Source organism: Scyliorhinus torazame, chromosome 6, assembly GCF_047496885.1.
Source record: "Scyliorhinus torazame isolate Kashiwa2021f chromosome 6, sScyTor2.1, whole genome shotgun sequence".
Classification (NCBI taxonomy): domain Eukaryota; kingdom Metazoa; phylum Chordata; class Chondrichthyes; order Carcharhiniformes; family Scyliorhinidae; genus Scyliorhinus; species Scyliorhinus torazame.
The window spans coordinates 184,467,125-184,492,508 of NC_092712.1; the positions used below are offsets into that span (position 1 = coordinate 184,467,125).

General features: G+C 48.4%; 1 protein-coding gene across 5 annotated transcripts in view; it reads left to right on the forward strand.

Moving 5' to 3' along the window:
• The window catches only part of LOC140425176 (leucine-rich repeat-containing protein 72), a 150,777-nt gene that overhangs the window by 63,943 nt on the left and 61,450 nt on the right, over window positions 1–25,384 (forward strand). For 4 of the 5 annotated variants that reach the window (XM_072509166.1, XM_072509167.1, XM_072509169.1 and 1 more), the window contains exons 4-5: window positions 4,997–5,078; window positions 10,720–10,833. In XM_072509166.1, the coding sequence (XP_072365267.1) occupies window positions 4,997–5,078; window positions 10,720–10,833 (196 nt within the window). The remainder of the gene's footprint in view (window positions 1–4,996; window positions 5,079–10,719; window positions 10,834–25,384) is intronic. The other variant, XM_072509168.1, reaches the window with a different exon arrangement.

Sequence of the window (25,384 nt, forward strand, 5' to 3'; positions counted from 1 at the left end):
AAGCGCATACCTCTACCCTACCCCTACACCTCCACCCTATCCCCGTAACCCCAACAAACGTTTTGGACACTAATGAGAATTTAGCATCGCCAATTCACCTAACCTGCACATCTTTGGACTGTGGGAGGAAACCGGAGCACCCAGAGGAAACCCACGCAGACACGGGGAGAACGTGCAGATTCCACACAGACAGTGACCCAAGCCGGGAATTGAACCTTGGGACCCTGGAGCTGTGAAGCAACTGTGCTTACAACTATGCTACCTGCTGCCCTAAATCATCCACGGTTGAACTTAACACAGGTCCCTGGTGTTGTGAGGCAGCAGTGCTGATGAGTGTGCCACCGTGTTGCCCATGTTAAATACGTTTCTGCCTTCTTTACTTCAATTATTTCATAATTAAATGTTGTGTTTTGATGTTTCAGTAAGACATTTGTAGAAGCTTGTAAAGTTTAATGTAAAACATTTATGAACAAAACTAATTTTATAAACACACAACTTTGAAACCAGTTAACATTTAACTTAATGTTTAACTTTATCAGTTGAACATTAAACTACCTCACATTTCTTGCAATAAAATATATTTCCCCACTTAAACACTTCAGTTCTGTCTAATTGTAAAGAGGAGCAAGGGAGGGAGGGGACAGGGGAAGGAGAGAACAGGGGAGAGAGGGGAGGGTTTTGACACATCAATTGTTAATTTTACAAGCTCAACGTCAAAAAGCAGCAGCTCCTGAAGTGCAGTGTCCTGGCACACATCTCCTCTGACATCATTTTGGGACGTCCTTTGTCAGTACACTCTTCAGGGTGGGTAATTGATTTGCTGTAATTCCTGTCAGAGAGATAGTTCACATTAGCTTACAGGAGGCTTGTATATGTTAACTAAGGCAATAAACCTTTTTTAAAGCATTTGAAGTAATCACTGAGGTTTGTAAGGATTTCACTTTGGTGTAACAGGGTTCCAATCATTGGAAAAAAAATGTTAAGACCAAACGAGATGTCCCTAGAGCCAAAAATATTAGTGAGCTTAAGTCCTTTCTCTGTGTGTATATGTGGCTGCAGCTTGTCAGCCTCCTGAGTATCAATTGCAAATTTGGCGAATCCAGCACCGTTTCTTATTGGAATCGATTGTGTTCCACGTGGCGCCGGTGCTAACCCCTTAACAGTCACTGAATCAGTCCAGGTCATGGAAGTCCACGAATCCTGCCCAGTGTCAACACTTAGTCTCAGGAATGGAGAATCCAGCTGCAGGTCTTTACACTTCAGCTCCCTGGACAACACTGTAATGATATGTATAATCTAAGGAGAGTAAAGGGTTAACAATATGATGTTCATGTATATCAAACTAGATGGCTGTCATGATATCCACATTAACATATCATGGTGCAATCACACACTCACACTGATGGACAGGTAGTTGGACCAACCAACACACACACAACATCACAGCCAATCACCAGTGAGAGCACACGCACTATAAAACAGGGAACACCACAGTTCCCGCTCATTTTACCAGGAGATAGCTCCGAGCACAGAGCTCACAGCGTGCCACTCAGACATACACCATGTGCTGAGTGCCTCACTAAGGTAGTGCTAGGGCTCGGTCCACAGGTTAGCTGGTGAAGTACGAACCACAGCCAGAAGTTAATAGTTATTATTGTACAGAATAATAAAACAGAATTGTACCATCTACAACCGTGTTGGTTCGTTTGTGTATCGGAACACCCAACACGACAATGGCATCACTGAGTAGTCTTATAAAAGGCTGCCACTCGAGGAATTCTGGGAAAAGCTGTAGGAGAAGTTGATGTAGAATGATAGTGTGAAGTTGAGTTAGAGTGTAGGTTATATATTAGAGAGATAATTAATTACTGTATCATAGATTCAATACTATTATTTTATTAACTGTTACTCAGTAGAGCGAACCAATTTAAGTAGTGTAAAATAAACTAGTTTTGATTTAAACATAAAGCTTTATGTTCTTTGTCAAAACTATCACTTTGGCTATCTTGGAGAACAATACAAGGAAAATAACAAACAATGCCTGGGGCCCTGCACCCAGGGCCCTGAACATACTTCCCGTTGACCGGGGCTTGTGTGCTCCCATGCAATTGGCACTGAACCAGTCACATGGTCAGTGGAGCCCAACCCCTTAAAGGGGTCACACTACCACATCCCTCCTCCCTTATGTCCCTTCGCATACTACTACAAAACTATGTACAAAAGTTACAATTGTAACAGGGACAACCAAGAAAAGGAAGTCTATCAAAACGTCAATCGGTCCGGAGACTTCCGGGTCCTCTTGGACCTCTGTAGCCCAGCCACAGGCTCGGCACTCTTTTGGGCAATCGAGTGATCCACAGTCGATGCCACCTCAGGAGGGACCACGTCGATGACAGGTGAACTAGCCTCACTGGGCTCGACTGCTGCAGCAGGTTGAACAGAAACGGTGTGAAGGGTGGTGGAAGGTCGCAATGATTGTTGCATTTGGCAATGTTGCACTCATTCTTCAATGGCTTTGTCTATGCCTGACCACTAGATGTAACTGCGTGCTAATACATTCATCTGTGTCTGCCCTAGGTTGGTGCTGTGCAACTCTTGAAGGAGGGGCCCCCTTAGCCTGAAGCAGGACGAATACCATGGTCCACACAAAATCATGCCATCCTCACAAGTCAACTCGTCTTGACGAGTGGTGTAGGGCCCTTAATTGTTCGGACTTCTCGTAAAAACCAGCCAGACTGCATCATTCATTTGACTTTGAAAGTACATGGTCCAGCGGCGGATGTGCCCCGGGGATCATGGCAGGGTGTCTAGAAAATTTAAGGCTAGAATGATCTGCTGGGGTACCAGTGGTGGTGGAATGCTGTTGGGTGGGGACAGGCAAACTACTGCATCCTCATTAGCAATTTGCATCCCAGGCTTCTGCTGAAAAGCATAGTTGTAAACCACCAACCTCAGGGCCCAATGCTGCACCCTAACTGAGGCTATGAGTGGAAAAATACTGGTGGAATTTTTTCCCACAGAATATAACCGCTGAGCCCTCCTTCTCAATCTGGGCATAGTTTTGTTCTGCTTCAGAAAGAGTTCTTGAGGCAAAGGCGATGGGGCGTTCTGAACCATCTACCATTTTGTTGGCTAAAATGGCTCCTATACTGTAAGGGGGATGCTTCACATGTCAGCACAATGGTTTCCCCGGATCAAAATGCACCAAGAGGTTTGATGACTGTAATGCTTGCTTCACAACTCTGAAAGCTTCCTTTTGAGGCTCCCTCCATAGCCACCGCTGGTTCTTCCTTAATAGCTGATGTAATGGTGCCAATGTTGCAGCTAGATTCAAAATAAACCTTCCACTGTAATTGACCATACTGAGGAAGGACTTCAGCTCACTGACATTTTTGGTTATAGGGATGTCTTGTATGGCCTTGGCTTTTTTTTCCAATGGGTGCAACCCTGTTACATCAAAATGAAATACTGGGTACGTTTGTCCTGAGGCCTGAAAAGTGGATGTTTCACATATTAGGCATCACAAAACCTCTTTAATATTTCCTGTAGGCCGGTCATGTGTATTTCTGGTGAAGTGCCGATGACGAGCACGTCATCAAGGTAAACCATCACCATGGGAATTCCCTGGAGGAGATTTTCCATCATGCACTGGAATATAGCGCAGGTTGAAGTGATGTCAAATGGCCATCTGGTATATAGGGAGAGGCCTTTATGGGTTTGCTTGTAGCAAACATCTGAGACTCCTCGTTCAAGTCTAGTTGCAGGTAGGCATGACGGGCGTGACTGAACAGGTGAGGCCCAGCTTGGCATAGAGGTCTTCACTTCAGGGAATTGAATACTGATTGACCTGGGAGCCTGGTCATCTTATAGTTCCCATAAACCCTTATCGACTGATCAGATTTGAGGACAGCGACTATCAGCACCGCCCACTCTGAAAACTGAAGCAGCTTGATTATGCCCCGCTCTTTCAATCTCTTTAGCTCTGCTTCAACCTTCTGATGCAATGCATATGGCACTGGTCTGACTCAGAAGAACTTGGGTGTCGAATCCAGATTGAGATATAGCTTGGCTTTTACGCCCTTAATTCGGACCAATTCTTTGTAAAAGGTGTGTTCATACTTCCTTAAGACATCTTGGAGGACACTGTCAGATCCTTTGAAGATTTCCAGCCAGTTGAGCCTAATCTTCTGTTCTCTTCCCAGCAGACTGGGTCTCTGTCCTTCCACGACAACCAAAGGCAGATTGGCCCCTTGTGCTCTGTAGGCCATCTGGTCCATGGAGCCCGCCCCCTTAAAGGGGCCACGTTACCACATTTACATAACAGGATCTGTTTCTGATCTCTGTCCTTGTCCATTACTTGGGTTTGCCTTCCAGGAGCTCTTTCTGATTCCTGTCCTTGTCTCTGATTTGTAACTTTCCTCTTGGCTTGGGAACATTTCCCTGACCCCCTCCCCTTGTCCTGCACCTTGTGATGCACCTCTGTAATGGTGCACCAGCTCCAGATCACAGAACCTGTTTTTTTCACCGTTTCACTTTTTTTCCTTCCTTCTTTTGTTCTGCGTGGGACTGTTCCCGACCGAAAAAAATGTCAAATACATTAACTGCGCATATGCGGCCATTTCCTGGCCAGTGCATGTGCAGGAGGCCGTGAGCACAGAATCTGATTTCAAAGCAAGTATCGTGTTTCAGAGGGTAAGTTAAACCCTTATGAAATAGCTAAGTCAGACTGTGATCAACTTCAGAATAGTTTTCTGGTATGTTTTGTTGTCATAATTTAATTCATCAGCAAACAGCAGTCAAATAATTATCTATAATTAATCAAAAAACTGGATCTCAGTAACAGCATTTATACATCATATTTAAAAATGGAAAGGAATAGGCCTGTAAAATGGCCATACCATATCTGCTTTTCAATCAATATTTTATTAAGTCTAAATGGTCACTGTTGATTTTTTCCCCTATTATTGAATCATTCTTTTATTTTTGATTATTATAGATTAAACATCTGGATTTCCTGAGACTGAATATTCACCTCAAAGAATTATACTTGAACAGCAACCTGATCTCTGAAATAACAGGTGCAATACATATTTTCAGGAATACAACCCGTCTTGAATTGTGTTGCTTGATGACTCAAATATTTTCTGAGAGTTTTTTCAGGTTTTTCTAACACTGCCGGTGGGATGGGACCTCCAGTGGCGGTATGTAGAGAGCAGTCGCACGTTGGGTGGCTCCCACTAGAGCTTTCGCTTTTTGGCCCTTTTCACCCAGTTTGGGGGAAATTTTATATAAATAGTCTCCAGTAAAATTGTGGTAATTAGAGGATATTGAAAACCAATGGAAGAATACAGGGCGAAAAGGAATGAGCGCCAGTCAACCTGAGAGCTTGAGTTCGGTGCAGAGTTCTGTGGGAGGAAAGGTGATGGGTGCAAGCTCGCCGGGTGGGGGTGCGCCCAATACGGTGGAGACTCTGGCCGAGGAGATGGTAGGGACTTTAAGCGGCAGTTTTCTAAGTATTTTGAGCGGCATGGGAAGGAGATGATGGGAACACTCAAACATTGGCCCTGATAAAGGAGGCTCTTGAAAAGACATTGATGGTGGTGCAGGAGTGAAGAGAGGGGATGGGGGAGGCATTGTCATGGCACAACGGCCATCTCGCATTGATGAGTGAGGAGCTGCAGAAGGTTGAGGTAAGTAAGGGCTGAGAGCCAAAGTGGAGGATCGTGGCGGCAGAATCTTCAGATTGGGGGACTGCCCGAGGGTCTGGAGGTTTGGAGGCCGACAGAGTACTTTTCAGAGATGTTCACAAGTTGTTGGGGGAAGATGAGAACACCTCCCTCTTTGAGCTCGAGAGGGCTCATTGGTCACTCTGGCTGAAGCCAAAGACGAATCATCCACCAAGAGCTGTGATAGTCTGTTTTCACAGCTACCAGATGAAGGGGAAGGTGCTGAGATGGACCCCGCAGAATCGAGAGGTAAGGTGGGAAGGCAGGCCATCATGGTGGAGCTGGCAAGACGGCGGGTGGCCTTTAACAGGATGAAGGCAGCACTTTATAAGTTCGGGGTGGTATACCCGGCGAGGTTGAGAGTTACGCATAACTCCAAGGACCATTACTGTGAGACGGCGGAGGAGGCAGAGGCATTTGTGAGGACTGAAGGATTGGGACTGAATGGAGTTTGTTTTCTTATGTTATGGTTGGGAGGGAGGGGATGGTTTGGGGACGTTGGTTTTTTTCCTCCCTTTTGTTTAGGGTTTAACATATTTGGTGGGCATGGGGGGGAGAGACCACCCATCCAAATGATAACGTGGAGCGTGCGGCTGTTGGGTGGACTGGTGAAGCGGGCGAGAGGCTTCTCGCATTCGAAGAGCTTGAGGGCCGATTGTGGTGCAGTTGCAGGAGACCGATTCAAAGATGAAGGACCAGGTTAGACTTCGGAAGGTTTGTGTAAATCAGGTGTTCCACTTGGACTTCGATAGTGGGTAAGAGAGTTAGGTTTCAGATGGAGAAGGTAGTGGCAGGTCAGGAGGGCAGGTACATTATAGTAACGGATGCGTGGAGGGGAGGTTGGTGGTGTTGGTTAGCATGTACGCCCTGAATTGGGATGATGTAGGTTTATGAAGAGGATGTTGGCTGCCATACCATGTCAGGACACACATCAGTTAATTTTAGCTGGGGGGTGGGATGATGTTGGCAGCGTTTATGAAGGAGATGGGGGAAGCGGATCCATGGAGATTCTTACATCCAGGGAGCAGAGAGTATTCCTTTTCTCACCAGTGCATAACGTAAACTCGGGAATTGACTTCTTTATTATGGGGAGATTATTGCTGTCAGGGATAAGGAAAGCGGAATACCCGGCGATTGTTATTTTAGATCACGCTCCTCACCTGGTGGATGTGGCCCTTGAGAAGGGGCCTGCACAGAGGCCGCGTGGAGGTTGGATGCGGGGCTGCTTGCAGATCCGAGTTTTTGTGTGAGGGTGGCAAAGGTGATTGATGATTATGTGGGGTTTAATAAGAATGGGGAGGTCTCGCCGTTGTTGGTTTGGGAGGCTGAAGGCGGTAGTAAGGGGCGGAATTATCTCGTATAAGGTGCAGGTGGAGAGGGAGGCAAGGGAGGAGCAGCAGCGGCTGGTAGGTGAAATCTTGGAGGTTATTGGGAAGTATGTAGAAGATCCCAATCCGGAGCTTTTAGTCAGTAGAAAGGAACTGCAGATGTGGTTTACCTTTTAATTACAGGGAAAGCGGTACGCCAATTGAGATGGGCAAAGGGTATGGCGTAAGAGTACAGGGAGAAGGTCAGTCGTTTGCTGGCGGGACAGCTCCGCTGGCAGGCAGCCTCGCGAGAGATTGTTCAGGACCAGGATGTGGTGAGGGGGCTGGTGGTGGTGGCAGAGCACGTGAACGGGGCGTTTGAGGAATTTTATAACAGGTTGTATAGGTTGTAGAGTCAAATATGAGGGACTTCTTGTTGGGGGGTGGGCTAGAGTGTCCTAAATTGACTAATACGACATGGGTACCACCATTACACGTGAGAACACCACCCACCAGGTACGCAGTGTGACTCGGCCACTGTTGTCTACCTCAGACGCTGCAGGAAAAGATGTCCCGAAGCTTGGTACATTGGCGAGACCATGCAGACGCTGCGACAACGGATGAACGGACATCACGGCGCTACAATCGCCAGGCAGGAATGTTCCCTCCAGTCGGGGAACACTTCAGCAGTCGAGGGCATTCAGCCTCTGATCTCCGGGTAAGCGTTCTCCAAGGCGGCCTTCAGGCCGCGCGACAACGCAGAATCGCAGAGCAGAAACATATAGCCATGTTCCGCACACATGAGTACGGCCTCAACCGGGACCTGGGATTCATGTCTCATTACATTCATCCCCCACCATCTGGCCTGGGCTTGCAAAATCCTACCAACTGTCCTGGCTTGAGACAATTCACACCTCTTTACCTGGGGTTACCCCTCTCTCTGGCTCTGTAAAGACTTAATTACCTGCAAATGCTCGCATTCAAAGTATCGTCCAGCATCTTTGGCTTTGTATATATAAATGTTTCTGGAACCTACCTCTCTATTCACCTGAGGAAGGAGCAGTGCTCCGAAAGCTAGTGATTTGAAACAAACCTGTTCGACTTCTTAACTAAATTGGAGAGGAAAAGAAGGTAGAGTTGGAGGAGCCAGTGGGGATTGATGTGATAGGGATGATGCAAAACGGGTAAACCACTCGGGACCGATGGGTACTCGGTGGAATTCTATAATGGATAGGCTGGCACCGCTGTTGGTGAAGATGTTTGAGGACCCAGTGGTTAAGGGGTTGCTCTGGAGATGATGGGTCAGGCATCTATTGCGCTGTTGTTGCACAATGATGTCAAGATTTTGCCAAAGTGTTGCCACTTAGGTTCGGTGAGAAGTCTTACAACACCAGGTTAAAGTCCAACAGGTTTGTTTCAAACACTAGCTTTCGGAGCACTGCTCCTTCCTCAGGTGAATGCTCCGAAAGCTAGTTTTGAAACAAACCTGTTGGACTTTTACCTGGTGTTGTAAGACTTCTTACTGTGCTCACCCCAGTCCAATGCCGGCATCTCCACGTCATGGCCACTTAGGTTGGAAGAGTGCCTTCTGCAGGTGATTGGGGCGGCTCAGACAGAGTTTGTAGAGGGAAGGCAGTTGTCCTTGGATATATGCCGCTTGTTAAATGTGATGCACTCCCCTTAAGAAGGGGGGGGAGCTGGAGGTGGTGGTGGCGCTGGGTGCAGAGAAGGTGTTTGATTGGGTAGAGTGGAGTTATTTGTTTGCGGTGTTGGAGCAGTTTGGGATTGGGCCTAAGTTTGTAGCGATATTCCCACTTCTGACAGCGCCCTTGCCTGGATGAGTGCAGCTCCAACAACATTCAAGAAGCTGAACACAATCCAGGACAAAGCAACCCACTTGATAGCTGTCTCTTCTACAAACATTAATTCCCTTTACCACCGAAAAACAGTGGCAGCCATATGTACCATCTTCAAGATGCACTGCAGGATCTCACTGAGATTCCTTAGACTGCATCTTCCAAACCCACGACCACTACCATTTAGAAAAACAAGAGCAGCAGGTACCTGGCAACACCACCACATGGCAGATCTCCTCCAAGTCTCTCACCACCCTGATGTGTGTGTGTGTGTGTGCTTGTGCCTAGATGCATGTGTGCATGGGGGTGTGTGAGAGGATTTAGAGCAGGCATTTGAGAGGTGAGTGCGGGCATGTGTGTGTGAGATGCATGAGTGTGTGTGCGAGCGAGAGGGGCGAGTGTGTGTGTGTGCATGAGAGGGGCAAGTGTATGTGTGTATGCGAGAGGGGTGAATATAGAACATACAGTGCAGAAGGAGGCCATTCGGCCCATCGAGTCTGCACCGATCCACTTAAGCCCTCACTTTCTCCATAACCCAATAACCCCTCCTAACCTTTTTGGACACTAAGGGCAATTTAGCGTGGCCAATCCACCTAACCTGCAGGTCTTAGGACTGTGGGAGGAAACCGGAGCACCCGGAGGAAACCCACTCAGATACAGGGAGAACTTCTGTGCAGACTCCGCACAGACAGTGGCCCAGCAGGGAATCGAACCTGGGACCCTGGCACTGTGAAGCCACAGTACGAACCACTATGCTACTGTGCTGCCCTACTATGCTACCGTGCTGCCCTATATGTGTGTGTGCACGCAAGAGGGGCGAGTGTGTGTGTGCATGCAAGATGGGTGAGCACGCGCGTGTGTGTGTGTGTGAAATGGCTGAGTGTGTGCGTTGAGTAAGTGTGTGTGAGAGTGGTGCGATGTGTAAGTGTGCAAGAGGGGTGAGTGTGTATGTGCAGGAAGGGTGATTGGGTGTTTAGCTGGGGCCTTCTCTATTCGTAATTCCTGTCTCCACATTTATAGTAGAAACTATCTATGCAAATTTGCCATGCAGAAATTGTATCTTCACCCATGGAGGCAATGCAGTGCCACTACTAGATCATGAATTTGTCATGGAAATATGTCAAGATAAGGATATTAGAATATATTACTTTAAAATGGGGTCTAGATTATGTTGCTCATCCTGGTTCAATAACCTCCCACTGACGAACCCTTTGCACTGAAACACTAGACTTGGTCTTAACCCATATGCAGTGGTCAGCTGAATTTTTATTAATTTTTGTTCCTGGCATGTGGGTAAAACTGGCATGGCTAGATGGCCTGTAAGGTCATTTCAGTGATATTGCAAGCAAACCACAAAGAATGGAACTGGAGTCACATGTAGACCAGACCAGGTAAAGATGACAATTGCCCTATTCTGAAGGACATCCATGAACCAAATGAGTAATTACAATAAAACAAACACACAAATGACCAGATTTGTTGAGATATATTTCACGGCTTGGCATGCTAAGATTTGATCTTCTGACCGTTCCCGCTGGTGGGATCTTTTGGTCCCGCTGACGATGACCCGACTGCTGTGGGTTCCATGATGCAAACACCAGAAAACTCTATTGACAGCAGCGGGACCAGAACAAATCCTGCCACCGGCCAATGGCTGGCTGTCTCCGCTGCCGCAAAACACACCGAGGAGGGGGGGTAAAATCCCGTCCACGATCTTAAATTTGCTGGTTCAGCATTATAATCATTAGGTGGTAGGATTCTACAATGTGATTTCTAAGCACAATGTTTTCAATGAGCTGAAGTTAGTAAGATTTACATTTTGTCTTGTAGGTGCTCTGAAAAATTTGGCATCATTGCAGATATTAATGTTGCAAAATAATTGGCTTCATGGCGTGGCCAAGGTCGTAGCAGAGATCAAGAAATTGAGTTGGCTACACACACTGAGTAAGCAACTGTCTGTCTCGGGGGTATCACACTCGTTTTGTATGGTGGGCCTGATCCAATATCCTGAGTGTTGATGCAGGTCGCATCAATTAGAAATAAAGATGAATCATATTGCAAATTTCTTACAGTTAGATTATGTTTTAATAAATATTGTCATAATACCTGTAGGTTGTTAAATGGCTCTCTGCAGCTTAGTTTTCTTATTCTGTTGATTAATCTGAATTGATGCATACAAAGTAATGTACTCAATTAATTCATGTCAATAACCTGTAAACAAAATGTTTAAATTACTGAATCATAGCAATTGCTAAAGTGCAAATATGCTTATTGTTCTGGTACTTCTTTGGTAGACAATTACAGTTTTTAAAATTAGCACATTGTTACGATTCCCTGGGCAAGTGAGCAGTCAATGTCAGCCCCCTTGACCCAGAGTCCCAACACAATTTAAATTTTTTTTTTTTTTTTTTTTTTTTTTATAAATGTTTTATTGAAAATTTTTTCCCAAACAACAATTTTTCCCCTCTTACAAAGCAAACGCAACAATAACAATACAGAAATTTTAAACAATACACAAGTAACAAAACCCCTTTATCTTTGACCTAAACTAAACCCCCCTCCCCCCCCCCCCCCCTCCCCCTGGGTTGCTGCTGCTGGTCATCTGTCTTCCCTCTAACGTTCCCCTAGGTAGTCGAGAAATGGCTGCCACCGCCTGGTGAACCCTTGAGCCGATCCTCTCAGGGCAAACTTTATCTGCTCCAGTTTAATGAACCCCGCCATATCATTTACCCAGGCCTCCAGTCCGGGGGGTTTCGCCTCCTTCCACATGAGTAGGATCCTGCGCCGGGCTACTAGGGACGCAAAGGCCACAACGTCGGCCTCTTTCGCCTCCTGCACTCCCGGCTCTTCCGCAACTCCAAATAGAGCTAACCCCCAGCCTGGTTTGACCCGGGCCTTCACCACCCGCGAAATCACTCCCGTCACTCCCTTCCAATACCCTTCCAGTGCCGGGCATGCCCAAAACATATGTGCGTGGTTTGCCGGGCTCCCGCCACACCTCCCACATTTGTCCTCCACTCCAAAGAACCTGCTCAATCTTGCTCCCGTTATGTGTGCTCTATGTAGCACCTTAAATTGAATCAGGCTAAGCCTGGCGCATGAGGAAGAGGAATTTACCCTGCTTAGGGCATCAGCCCACATACCCTCCTCTATCTCCTCCCCTAGTTCTTCTTCCCACTTTCCTTTTAGTTCGCCCACCGACTCCTCCCCCTCTTCCCTCATCTCTCGGTAAATCTCTGACACCTTGCCCTCTCCGACCCACACCCCTGAAAGCACCCTGTCCTGTATCCCCTGTGTCGGGAGCAATGGAAATTCCCTCACCTGTTGTCTAGTAAATGCCCTCACCTGCATATATCTCAAGAAATTTCCCCGGGGCAACTTATACTTTTCCTCCAATGCTCCCAAGCTCGCAAAAGTCCCATCTATAAATAAATCTCCCACCCTCCTAATTCCCAACTGGAACCAGCTCTGAAATCCTCCATCCATTCTTCCTGGGGCGAACCTATGGTTGTTCCTGATTGGGGACCCCACCAGGGCTCCCCGCACCCCTCTCTGTCGCCTCCACTGTCCCCAGATATTCAATGTTGCCGCCACCACCGGGTTCGTGGTAAACTTTTTAGGTGAGATCGGTAGCGGCGCCGTCACCAGCGCCTCTAAACTCGTCCCTTTACAGGACTTTCTCTCCAGTCTTTCCCACGCCGCTCCCTCACCCTCCATCATCCATTTACGTATCATTGCCACATTGGCGGCCCAATAGTAATCGCCCAAGTTCGGTAGTGCCAATCCTCCTCTGTCCCTACTACGCTGAAGGAACCCCCTCCTTACTCTCGGAACTTTCCCTGCCCACACGAAGCTCGTGATGCTCCTGTCTATTTTATTAAAAAAGGTCTTAGTGATTAGTATAGGGAGACATTGAAATACAAATAAGAACCTCGGGAGGACCATCATCTTAATTGCTTGCACCCTGCCCGCCAGCGATAGAGGCTGCATGTCCCACCTCTTGAAGTCCTCCTCCATTTGTTCTACCAACCGTGTCAGATTAAGTCTGTGCAAGGTTCCCCAGCTCCTAGCGATCTGAATCCCCAGGTATCGGAAGTTTCTTTCCACTTTCCTTAGAGGCAAGCCTTCTATCTCTCTACTCTGGTCCCCTGGATGTATCACAAATAATTCACTCTTTCCCATGTTTAGCCTATACCCCGAGAAATCCCCGAACCCCCTCAAAATTCGCATAACCTCTATCATTCCCCCCGCTGGGTCCGACACGTATAACAATAGGTCATCCGCATATAACGAGACTCGGTGTTCTTCTCCCCCTCTAATCACCCCTCTCCATTTCCTGGAGTCTCTCAACGCCATGGCCAGAGGTTCAATTGCCAACGCGAACAACAATGGAGACAGCGGGCATCCCTGTCTTGTTCCCCTATATAGTCGGAAATACTCCGATCTATGTCGACCTGTAACTACGCTTGCCGTTGGAGCCCCATAAAGAAGTCTAACCCAGCTAATAAACCCGTTCCCAAACCCAAACCTCCTTAACACTTCCCATAAATACTCCCACTCCACCCTATCAAATGCCTTCTCTGCGTCCATTGCCGCCACTATCTCTGCCTCCCCCTCCACTGGGGGCATCATTATCACCCCTAATAGTCGTCGCACGTTAACATTCAGTTGTCTCCCTTTTACGAACCCTGTCTGGTCTTCGTGCACCACCCCCGGGACACAGTCCTCTATCCTCGATGCCAGTACCTTTGCCAACAATTTGGCGTCCACGTTCAACAATGAAATGGGTCTATAGGACCCGCACTGCAACGGATCTTTATCCCTCTTCAAAATTAACGATATCGTCGCCTCCGACATCGTCGGGGGTAGAGTCCCCCCTTTCCTGGCCTCATTGAACGTCCTCACCATCAACGGGGCCAACAAGTCCACATATTTTCTGTAATACTCCACCGGGAACCCGTCTGGTCCTGGGGCCTTCCCTGCTTGCATGCTTCCCAGTCCCTTAATAACCTCGTCCACCCCAATCGGTGCCCCCAGGCCTACCACCCCCCGCTCCTCCACTTTCGGGAACCTCAATTGGTCCAGGAACTGCCGCATCCCCTCCTCTCCCTCTGGGGGTTGAGACCTATACAGTTCCTCATAGAAGGTCTTGAACACCTCATTTATCTTTCCTGCCCTTCGCACCGTGTCTCCCCTTTCGTCTCTAATTCCTCCTATTTCCCTCGCTGCTGCCCTCTTTCGCAATTGATGAGCCAACAGGCGACTCGCCTTTTCCCCATATTCATACCTCCTCCCCTGTGCCTTCCTCCACAGTACCTCCGCCTTTCTGGTGGTCAGAAGGTCAAATTCCGTCTGGAGTCGTCTCCTCTCCCTGTACAATTCCTCCTCCGGGGTCTCTGCAAATTCCCTATCCACCCTTAAAATCTCCCCCAGTAATCTTTCCCTTTCCTTGGCCTCTGTTTTCCTTTTGTGGGCCCCAATGGAGATCAGCTCTCCTCTGACCACCGCTTTTAGTGCTTCCCATACCACTCCCACAGGGACCTCGCCGTCGTCATTGACCTCCAGGTATCTCTCAATACACCCCCGCACTCTTGCACACACTCCCTCATCCGCCATCAGTCCCACATCTAATCGCCAGAGTGTTCTCTGCTCCCTTTCCTCTCCTAATTCCAGGTCCACCCAATGTGGGGCATGATCCGAAACCGCTATGGCTGAGTACTCAGCTTCTTCCACCCTAGAGATCAACGACCTTCCCAAAACAAAAAAATCTATCCGGGAGTACACTTTATGGACATGGGAGAAGAAGGAATACTCCCTAGCCCTAGGTCTAAGAAATCGCCATGGATCCACTCCCCCCATTTGGTCCATAAACCCCTTAAGTACCTTGGCCGCTGCCGGCCTTCTTCCGGTCCTTGAGCTGGATCTATCTAGCCCCGGGTCCAGTACCGTATTAAAGTCCCCTCCTAAAATCAAGTTTCCTACCTCCAGGTCCGGTATACGCCCCAGCATCCGTCTCATAAATCCCGCATCGTCCCAGTTTGGGGCATACACGTTAACCAACACGACCTCCATTCCCTCCAGCCTGCCACTCACCATTACATATCTACCTCCGCTATCTGCTACGATGTTCTTTGCTTCAAATGCAACCTGTTTCCCCACCAAAATGGCCACCCCTCTATTCTTTGCGTCCAGTCCTGAGTGGAACACCTGTCCCACCCATCCTTTCCTTAGCCTAACTTGGTCCGCCACCTTTAGGTGCGTCTCTTGGAGCATAACCACGTCTGCCCTTAGTCCTTTCAAATGCGCGAGCACTCGGGCCCTTTTTATCGGTCCGTTCAGGCCTCTCACGTTCCACGTGATCAGCCTCACTAGGGGGCTACCTGCCCCCTTCCCGTGTCGACTAGCCATTACCTTCTCTAGGCCAGTCCCATATCCCGCCTCCGCGCTCCCGCTCGCTCCCCCAGCGTCGCACACCATCCCCGCCCACCCACTCTTTAGCCATTTCCTTTTGGATTTCCGCAGCAGCAACCCAGTTGTCCCCCCCCCCTTCTCCCTCCCTCCTCCCCTCCCCGCTAGATCTCTTTCTAGCTTGATTGCTCCCCCCATATTACTTCCGTAAGTCAGCTGACTTCAACTGACCCCGGCTACTCCTGCTCACTCCTCGACCTCCCCATGTGGGGAACTCCCATCCGCCTTGCGCCTGTCTTCCCGCCTTATTCTTTCTGGTGCGGGAACATCCCTTTACCTGACCCGCCTCTTATGGCGCAGCTCCCTTTCCCCTCCCCCTCCCCTTCCCCATTCTCCAACTATGTCCCGTCTTTCCCCCCTCACCGGCGCCCACATTTCCCCAATGTCTCCCCCCTTCCCTGTTTACTTCTCAATTAACTTCCACCGTAACATTAACAATAACATTTCCTGCAGCATCAGTCCCTCAGTTCCGATCCAATTTCTCTTCTTTGATGAAGGTCCATGCTTCCTCCGCCGTCTCGAAATAATGGTGTCTCTCCTGATACGTGACCCATAGTCTTGCCGGCTGCAGCATCCCGAACTTCACCTTCCTTTTATGCAACACCTCTTTGGCTCGGTTGAAGCTCGCCCTCCTTCTCGCCACCTCCGCACTCCAATCCTGGTATACCCGTACCACTGCATTCTCCCATCTGCTACTCCGCACCTTTTTAGCCCATCTCAGGACCTCTTCTCTATCCTTAAGGCGGTAAAATCGCACGATTATCGCCCTGGGTGGTTCTCCCGCTTTTGGTCTTCTCGCCGGAATCCGATTTGCCCACTCCACCTCCAAGGGGCCCGTAGGGGCCTCAGCACCCATCAGTGAGCTCAGCATCGTACTTGCGTACGCTCCACAGTCCACTCCTTCCACACCCTCAGGGAGACCCAGTATCCGAAGGTTCTTCCTTCGCGCTCCATTTTCTAGGGCTTCGATCCTTTCAGTACACTTTTTATGAAGTGCCTCGTGCGTCTGTGTCTTAACCGCCAGGCCCAGGATCTCGTCCTCAATATCTGTCACCTTCTGCTCCACCACACGGAGCTCTGTCTCCTGGGTCTTTAATGTCTCCTTGAGCCCCTCAATTGCCTGTAGCAACGGGGTCAGCACCTCCCTCTTCAGCAGCTCCACGCACCGTCTCACAATTTCATGCTCAGGCCCCCATGTCGCCTGCGCTTTCTCCGCCGCCATCTTGTACTTCTCTCTTTCTGACCCTTTGGTCGACGATTCCTCGCGCTGCAGCCGCCGCCGCCGTTTTTTTCCTCCTTCGTTTGGGGGGGACTCCCTTCTCACACGCCCCACACCGGGTTGCGTTGTCGAAAAATTCCCCGTTGAGGCTCTTAAAAGAGCCCGAAGGTCCGTCGGAGCTGGAGCCGCCGAAGCGTGCGGCTAGCTAGGCATCACCGCAACCGGAAGTCCCTTCAGTGGCCTTGATGAGGTCTTTTCACAGTTGTTCCCTCTGCTGCTAGAATTCACCTTTGATACAGGCCCTCAGGTCAGCTTGCAGCTTTGAGCTTGCCCTTCCCCCGCCTGCATGCTGGAAGAGGCCCTGTTTATCCTGTAGTTGCAGCCAAATCTTTCACTGTTTCTGCGTGTGTCTGGCAACCAAGAGACATACCCTTCCTGGGGGACACTGTCGGGGGAATATTGCCGCCTTCTTCCCACACCGGGAAATGTCAAACAAATGCCGTGGGGGCCCTGTAAAAGAGCCCAAAAGTCCGTTCCAAGCAGGAGCTGCCGAATATGCGACCTAGCTCTGCATAGCCGCACCCGGAAGTCCCAACACAATTTAAATTAACAAATCATTATTAAAAAACACCCAAAGTCCTTGGCCCTTGACTGCCCAATAACTACAGTCATCAGGTTTGTAAATTAAACAATTAATTTTATTAATACCAATAACTATAATTCAATATGCAGCAAATACAACTGGTTAACTGATATCTAATTCCTAACCTCCCCTCTTTAACTGCCCCCCACCCTCTCTCTCTCTATGTATATACACACACACAGACAGACAAACACACAAGACAGCCAAACAAACACAGAGGGGAAAAGAAGGGTGTAAAAATAATGATGAAATAAAAATGATAAGAGTCTTTGTTTCAGATGGTTGTCTTCTAACACACCTTCCTTCACTTTAAGCTTTCAGCTTGAGGTTTCTGCTTTCAGTCTGTAATGGTTTTCTCTGTAGATTCATTCAGGTTCTTTGTTGGTTCAGAAATACACAACTATGCAGCTCTTCTGGAGAGAGAGAGAAAGTCACTCACACAGCTTCTTCTCTGAGCATCCAGGACCTGATTATCCTTTCCTTGGTTCTCTGAAAACTATCCAAATCACTGCCTGTTGCAGGGCAGAATAGGGCCTTTTGGCCAATTAATTGGCCACCAGCCAACTAATCGAATCAAGTCCCCCCAAGCTCTCGGGTGCCAGAAAGTCTGAGTTCTATTGTTCAAAGCTAACATAGTATACTATATTGCAAGTTTTGAGTTCCTCACTTCCTCTGCTTGACTTAAAGATATATGTCCATTAAACATCCATTGATCAAAAATGATAATAGCAAAATAAAAGAAATAGGAATTAAAGGAATCAACAGGAAGGGGTCCTTACATGTACAAGTACTGAAGTGTAGCTCTCTGCATCTTAACTCTCACTGTTTCCTCATGACCTTTGTGCTTGTTGATGTACACTCCTTGTCCAGCTACATCTCAATTAAAAAATTCTTATCCTTGTTTTCAATTCTTCTGTAGCTCATCCATCCTTGTCTCTGTAATCTTCTCTAGCTACGCTGCAGCCTTCCACGATCTCAGCGCTCCTTGTATTCCCGCCCCTTGCACATCCCAATTTTAATTGCTCCACCATTGGTCGCAGTGCCTTCAGCTGTCCAAACCCAAAGCTCTGGAATATCTAACCCTTTTTCATTTCTTTTTCCTCCTTTGAAAACCCTCCTTAAAATCTACCTCTATGTCCTCAGATGGGTCAGTGTCACGTTTGTTTGATAAGGTTCCTATGAAATACCTTGGAATCTATTATGATGTTAAAAGTGCTATATTATTGCAAGTGGTTGTTGTAACCTTCAAGTTGTCCCGGTTCCAGGAAAGTGTATCAAGCATTATGCTTAAATTTGAAGATTGTTCCGGTTTAAGAGTGCAGTGTTTCTGTAAATTGGAATTACACTTTTACAACATGGGTTTTAATGCAACAAGGGTACTGAACGCCATATAGGGTCCAACAAAAAGTAAAGTTTGGAGTCCCAGGGCTGAATTCTCCGCCTCCTGCCACCGGTAGCGAGAATTGTGATCGGGCAGAGAATTGCACGCAATGGAAAAACTGTGATTTGCGCCTGGCGCCGAGTCCATTGCGATGTCTGGTTCCCTGCTGGCAGCGTTAGTGAAGTTCATGCCATGGGCTCATGCAAAACCATCATTTGCATGGACTTTCATATAATTAGCGGCTTGGATACTTCATGCTCCACCCCTCTGTGATGCTCCACCCTCTCAGGCAGAAATCATGTGGACGCGTATTGGTGCAAGTATTTACAGGCACCCAGGCTGTTTAGGGGGAGTGAGAAGGTAACAAAACTCTCAAAGGCTCTCAAAAGTTGTCGGGCTTGTTGGGGGCTGGCTGAATGGGCCAAGGGGAGTATCCAAGTCTTTGCTCAGGGTGTCCTGGCTCAGCCAACCATTGCTGCAGTTTGTTATTTAGATGCACCCGTTTGGTGCTACTTATAGGTCCCTAGCTGTTCACACTGCTGACTGCTCACTGTATCTTGTAAATACTCTGAGAGTCTCTGGTCATCTTGCAACCCACCCAGTCAGCCACTCTGGAAACTTGGTACCCCAGCAGTATCATCAACAGGATGGGCGTGGCTAAGCTCAATCACCGGCACATCACGGATTGGCACTCCTCAGTGCACTCATCAGCACAGCCCCACAGCACAGGAAGCAGATTAGCGGAGCTCACCACAAACAAAAGACACATGCACTATGGCCTTGGACACCCTTCCTGGCACACAGCGTCTCTCCGAGTGGAAGAATCCCTAGTGACACTATCAGAGCCCATCCTTCAAGACCACCAGCTGTCTCCAATCTCTGCCTGTGCCTCATGCCCCTGCTCCCATCCATCCTGCCCCGGCCAGCAAACCTGACCACCTCTCTGTCACAACCTGTGCACTCCACCCAGGCCCCATATCACACTGCAGCTATGCTCCCAGTAGATGCAAACTTCTCTCGCTCACCCCATCTGTAGGACCTGCCCACACACAAGCCTCTAAGCATGGAGGCAATCGATGGCACACAGTGACCTTCTTCACCACGCAACCAGGTGCCACCCTGCTGGCGGAATAATGCACAACCTACTCACTGAGGAATCCCACAGTAGACTCCACTGGGGGAAAGAGGACAGGACTGCAAAGCCCATCGCTGACACAGGTAGTGGCAGCCATTGGTACCCATGTTGACAGGAACAGGTTACATGGTCACTCTGAGTATAGCGGATCCCCACATCATAGGCCAGGTACCACTCACAGATGGGGACAGGGGTTCTGTGCGGACGACAACGTTTCAAAGGGGCCATGTGAGGGGTGGGTGTTGGGTTGAGGGGGGATGTGTTGAGTGTGATGCAGCAGTACAACTCAGGGTGACCCATGTAACCTGGTGGCTTTGGATGGTCAAGGGAATACTCATCTTGCTAACATTCACTGTGTCCTTCCCCCCCACAGAGAATGAATTTCGGAGTACAGACAGCCATGCTCACAAACTACCTGGCAGCTGCTGCAGTTGTGAATGCACGGAGGTTGGAGGATCATGGCCAGCTCAAGGAGGACCCTGCACAAGGGGAGCCTGCCCCAGAAGAGCAGGGGGCCAGCCAGTGAGGCTCCAGTGTTGGCTGTTCAACAGGCTGAGGAGGAGATGCGAAGGAGGAGTCGCATCAGGGCACAAGCATACCGTCAGCCCCTGTCCCTCGAGGAGCTGCCAGACTGCCTTTGCCAGCGCCAACTCCGGCTCACCAGGGAGACCGTGTACCATCTGTGGCAGATGGTGGCACACTCAGCACCTTGGGGGATTGGAGGAGGACAACCGCTCCTGGTGGCCGTCAAGGTGGCGGTCACTTTGAAATTTTATGCCTCTGGATCATTCCAGGGCTTGATTGTGGACCCGTTTGGGATCTTGCAAACATCCGCACACAGGTGCATCCGTGCTGTTAAGGATGCCCGATGAGCCTGGGCGTCGGACTACATCACGTTCAATCTGCAACAAGACCACCAGGATGCCGGATACATCCTGGCGCACTCTGAGGTTCCCGGCACCTTCAAGTTGCTCCTTTGGGTGAGGAGTTGGCTCTTAGGCGACAAGGGTTACCTGCTGAGATCATACCTGTGCGGAGGCCATTATAATGACGCTCATGTCGCAACCAGGAGCAATCTTGAGTGATGTATCAGCATCCTCAAGATGCACTTCCGATGGCTGGACTGCTCCAGTGGGGCTCTCCAATATAGCCCCAGATGGGTCTCAGGCTTCGTGCAGGCCTGCTGCGACCTGCATAACATTGCGCAGCAGAGGGGCGACGTGCTATGCTCAATAGCAGCCAGCAGTCTGTCCATTCGGATTCCCGGAATCACGGTGCTGATGGTCTCTGGGCTATTTTCTTGGCTAGAATGAGAGAATGTGGTGAGTGGAGTGCTCATCAGCAGTTCCAGCTTGCCACGCTCTTTAGCGCAAATTCTGACCCTAGCGAATCAGACACCAGTGAGAATGGGAATTGCTCTCAATTCATGTGGGCCAAGTGCTGGCCCAGTTGCATGTCTGAATCGCGGAACAATTAGCATTCTACAAATCAAGACTCTAAGGTGCTGTGCGGGAAAGGCAAGAGCGAGGCAGCTTTTCTGGGAGAGATTCCAGAACAGGAATGATGCAGCCTTGAGCCACAGAAAAAGATGGTTTACTGAAACTGGGTGGTCCTGTATTCGACAGCTTGTTGGATGTATCAGGACTAACAGCTGAAGGGTGACCACACACTTCAGAGGCTGACAGTAAAACATCAATCGCAGATTGGTCTTGCATTTGAATGTGATCCACATGTTTGCGGCGCTACTTTGTCCTCAACTTGAATTTTTCTTTTAAATTTAAAGTACCTAATAATTTTTTCCAATTAAGGGGCAATTTATCATGGCCAATCCACCTACCCTGCATATCTTTGGGTTGTGGGGGTGAGACACACGCAGACACGGGGAGAATGTGCAACCTCCACACGGCCAGTGACCCGGGGCCGGGATCGAACCTGGGTCCTCAACGCCCTGAGGCAGCAGTGCTAACCACTGCGCCACCATGCCGCCCGTCCTCAACTTGAAATGACAATGGACCTGTTTCTGAAATGATGGCTCCTGGAGTCCATGGTCCACTTCCAGAATTACGCACATACTTGGGGTCGCCTACTTTGGACGTCTGGGCCCTGCTGTGTAAGTCATGTTTAGTTTCCGATTGTTTTGTTTCTGTCTCACCTTCCCCTCCTAATTGGGAAACACCAAATCCAGATGTGTGTGTAAATGGTGTTTCCTCGGCAAGTCTGACGGTGTTTCCTCAGCAGGTCTGACTGTGTTTCCTCAGCAGGTCTGACTGTGTTTCCTCAGCAGGTCTGACTGTGTTTCCTCAACAGGCCTGACGGTGTTTCCTCATCAGGTCTGACGGTGTTTCCTCAGTAGATCTGACTGTGTTTCCTCAGCAGGTCTGACTGTGTTTCCTCAGCAGGTCTGACTGTGTTTCCTCAGCAGGTCTGACTGTGTTTCCTCAACAGGCCTGACGGTGTTTCCTCATCAGGTCTGATGGTGTTTCCTCAGTAGATCTGACTGTGTTTCCTCAACAGGTCTGACTGTGTTTCTTCATCGGGTCTGACGGTGTTTCCTCAGTAGATCTGACTGTGTTTCCTCAGCAGATCTGACTGTGTTTACTCAGCAGGACTGACGGTGTTTCCTCAGCACGTCTTACTGTGTTTCCTCAACAGGTCTGACTGTGTTTCCTCGGCAGGTCTGATGGTGTTTCCTCAGCAGATCTGACTTTCCCTCAGCAGATCTGACTGTGTTTCCTCAGCAGATCTGACGGTGTGTCCTCCACAGGTCTGGTGGTGTTTCCTCCACAGGTCTGGCGGTGTTTCGTCAGCAGGTCTGATGGTGAGGAGCCAGTCAGGTCTGTGGTGTTGTCCGAAAATTCAAAAGGAATCTGGATGAATCTTGCTTGAGAACGACTTACTCCCTTCAATGACGTACTTAAACTTGTGCTCCTTACAACAGTAGCTGAAGCACCTGTCTCCACCTCCAGTTGCTTGCCATTCATGTACACTGTCACTGCAATGGGCACAGATTTAACAAGTCACCTGACACAGAGAGTATACAGCAGCAGCTTCAACTTCTGCAGTGACAGTTGACTGGATCAGATTTGCACTCTGCTCTGCTGTTGGTTTATTGTTTATTCTGCACTGTACAGCCAAGTGTCTTCTGTAGCCATCTGGGATGGCCACTTCCAGAATACAAAATGGACACTCACAAAGAATGTAGGGAAATGTGGACAATGCTAGACAACAAGCAGGCACAGTACCTGAATGTATATTTGGGAAGCAGTTACCAGGCGGAATCGAAACTCTGGGTTGATTAGCATATTGATGACCCATCTCCGAGGAACAAAAGACTATAACTCAGGTAGTTGATACTGTTACAGTCATCCCGGCGCCAGAAAGACACAAACAAAGCAAGGCCAGCGGCCACCTAAGACACGCCCAGCCATCAGGGCACCCACCCCTTTTATTGGTTAAGATTGATAACAATGATCGAGAAGCTGCCCAATTAATTGGGACCAAGTTTAAGGCCCGCCTAAAAGTGCGCGAAGCCCCTCCAAGTATAAGAAGGAACCCCCACGAGAGATTTGCTCGCTTGGACTTGGCTCTCAGGCGGAGAGACCCATCCACCAGCATCACCAGAAGCAAGTAAGTTCAAGGTCAACGCTCGCTACCAGACGGACGACCTTAGCTGTTCTCCTGTGTCTCTTCGAACCTAACAGCCTCAGATCCGAACAACGGCCATTGTTCCTCTGACTAAGTGGGTACCAAAGTTAAGTATAGGCGTTAGCGTTAGAGATAGTTTAGTTTGTAGTACTGTTGTTCATGAGTAGCTCTTATTGTGTGTGTAAATAAATAATATTGACTTTGAACTAACTAACTGGTGTATTAGCTCTTTGATCGGTATTCGGGTTGAACCTTGTGGCGGTATCGAGAGATACCTGGCGACTCTGAAAGTAAACATAATTAGGATTAAGGAAGGCGACCATATTGACCGCCATATTTATAACCAGATAAACAGAGCAACACTTCTCTTGTGGCAATAGTAGCACTCTGTCTCTTTAAATCTGCATGCATCTGCTCCATGATTCCTTCCACACCTACAGCAAATGTGTACCCTGTCAGCTGACACATTGTATGTAGGCTCGCTGACAGGGAATTGTGCTGAAAATCCGCTGTGCCGCTCTTTGCGCTATGCTCAGCGGCAGACTTCAGCCGGACATGATGCAGTGCTCCATTATTCACGTGCTGCAAATTGCAAATCCTGAGAATCTCTTGCTGCACTCTCCATAGCGAGTTTTGAAATCAGTGTCCGAGTCAGCAGGAAAATGGCACTGTATGGCGTTGTCGTTCATCCCATATACCAGCCTGCCCCGCAGCACATAACTCAAGACATCCCCAGACTCCCGATACCCGGTGAGCGGTTTCAGGTTCGCCACAAAGGTAGCAGTAGATTCTCCTGGAGCATGAACCCTTGTGTTGAACTTGAAGTGCTGCATAACTACAGATGGTTTGGGCTGAAAATGGGACTTCACAAGCTTCACTAATTCATCATACCACTTAGTATTGGGTGTACCCGGGGCAGTGACATTCCTTACAAGCTCAGCAGGATAGCTCTATGTTTACTTTTGTCAGTAATTTAATTCGCCATGAAATAGATACCAAGCCTCTCGACATACTGGCTCCAGTCCTCAGTATCTGCACCGACCCTTCAGAACAACAGCATAATCAGTAAGTCTTTTTTCTATTTACTTCTACAAGCTGTATTTTCTGAGCTTTTGCCACTTTAATAGTTGTCAATTTTTTCACTCGGCTCTCTGTGCAGTTTGCCGGTTGTGTTTGTGCTTTTCCGGTCACTTTCTGACTTAGACAGACTCCCCAGCGATCGTTTAAGGTAAGACCATTTTGTTTGCAGGTCTGATTTATTTTGCATTCTGTCGGCATTCCCGGTCTTTAATCTTCCCTTGCTTTTGAAGTCTCAGCAGGCGCAAACTGTCAACTCTTCAGCAATGCATTTCTTTGTTTAACTTTTAAAACTGTGTCCTGATTCAAAACAAACACTGCAGCGACTTGTTGGACTACCAGGCAATCCTTTATTCCGTTCTTTGCAAACCAGCAGGTGGATTTTTTTTCTCTCCTTTATTTCCTGCACTCTTTTTGTAATCCCCTTGAAGCCTGCCAAACGTTTAAAACTTCTCTGCTGGTTTTTGAAGTTTGTGGTACTCGTAGCAACTAAGGCGAAGTATCAGGCTAATTTAGCCTTGTCGCCAATGTGATAACTTGAGGCAGGAGCAGGTTTGGTGCAAACGTAAACTTATTGGAACACGCATTAAGATGTTTACAGGCTTGTCGCCATCTGACTACAGCATGGTGTCTCCCATCGGTTGATTGGCAGAAGGGAGGAGCAACTACACCCGTAACTGCAACCAGTTTTGCTGCTTAATGATGAACTAATATGATTGTCAATAACAAAACTCCGAACACCAGGTTAAGTTGTAGCCACAAGCACCCGATACAAAAGTTAAAGTAATGTTATGCAGCCCCATTAGGGGTCACTGACTTTGACCAGGTGATTGACACCCTTTACCTGTCTAATGATGAACTTTACAGACATTTTCTTTTGTCACACTGCTTGTTAACTTTAAGCTTCCTTCAACTATGATTTTTAAT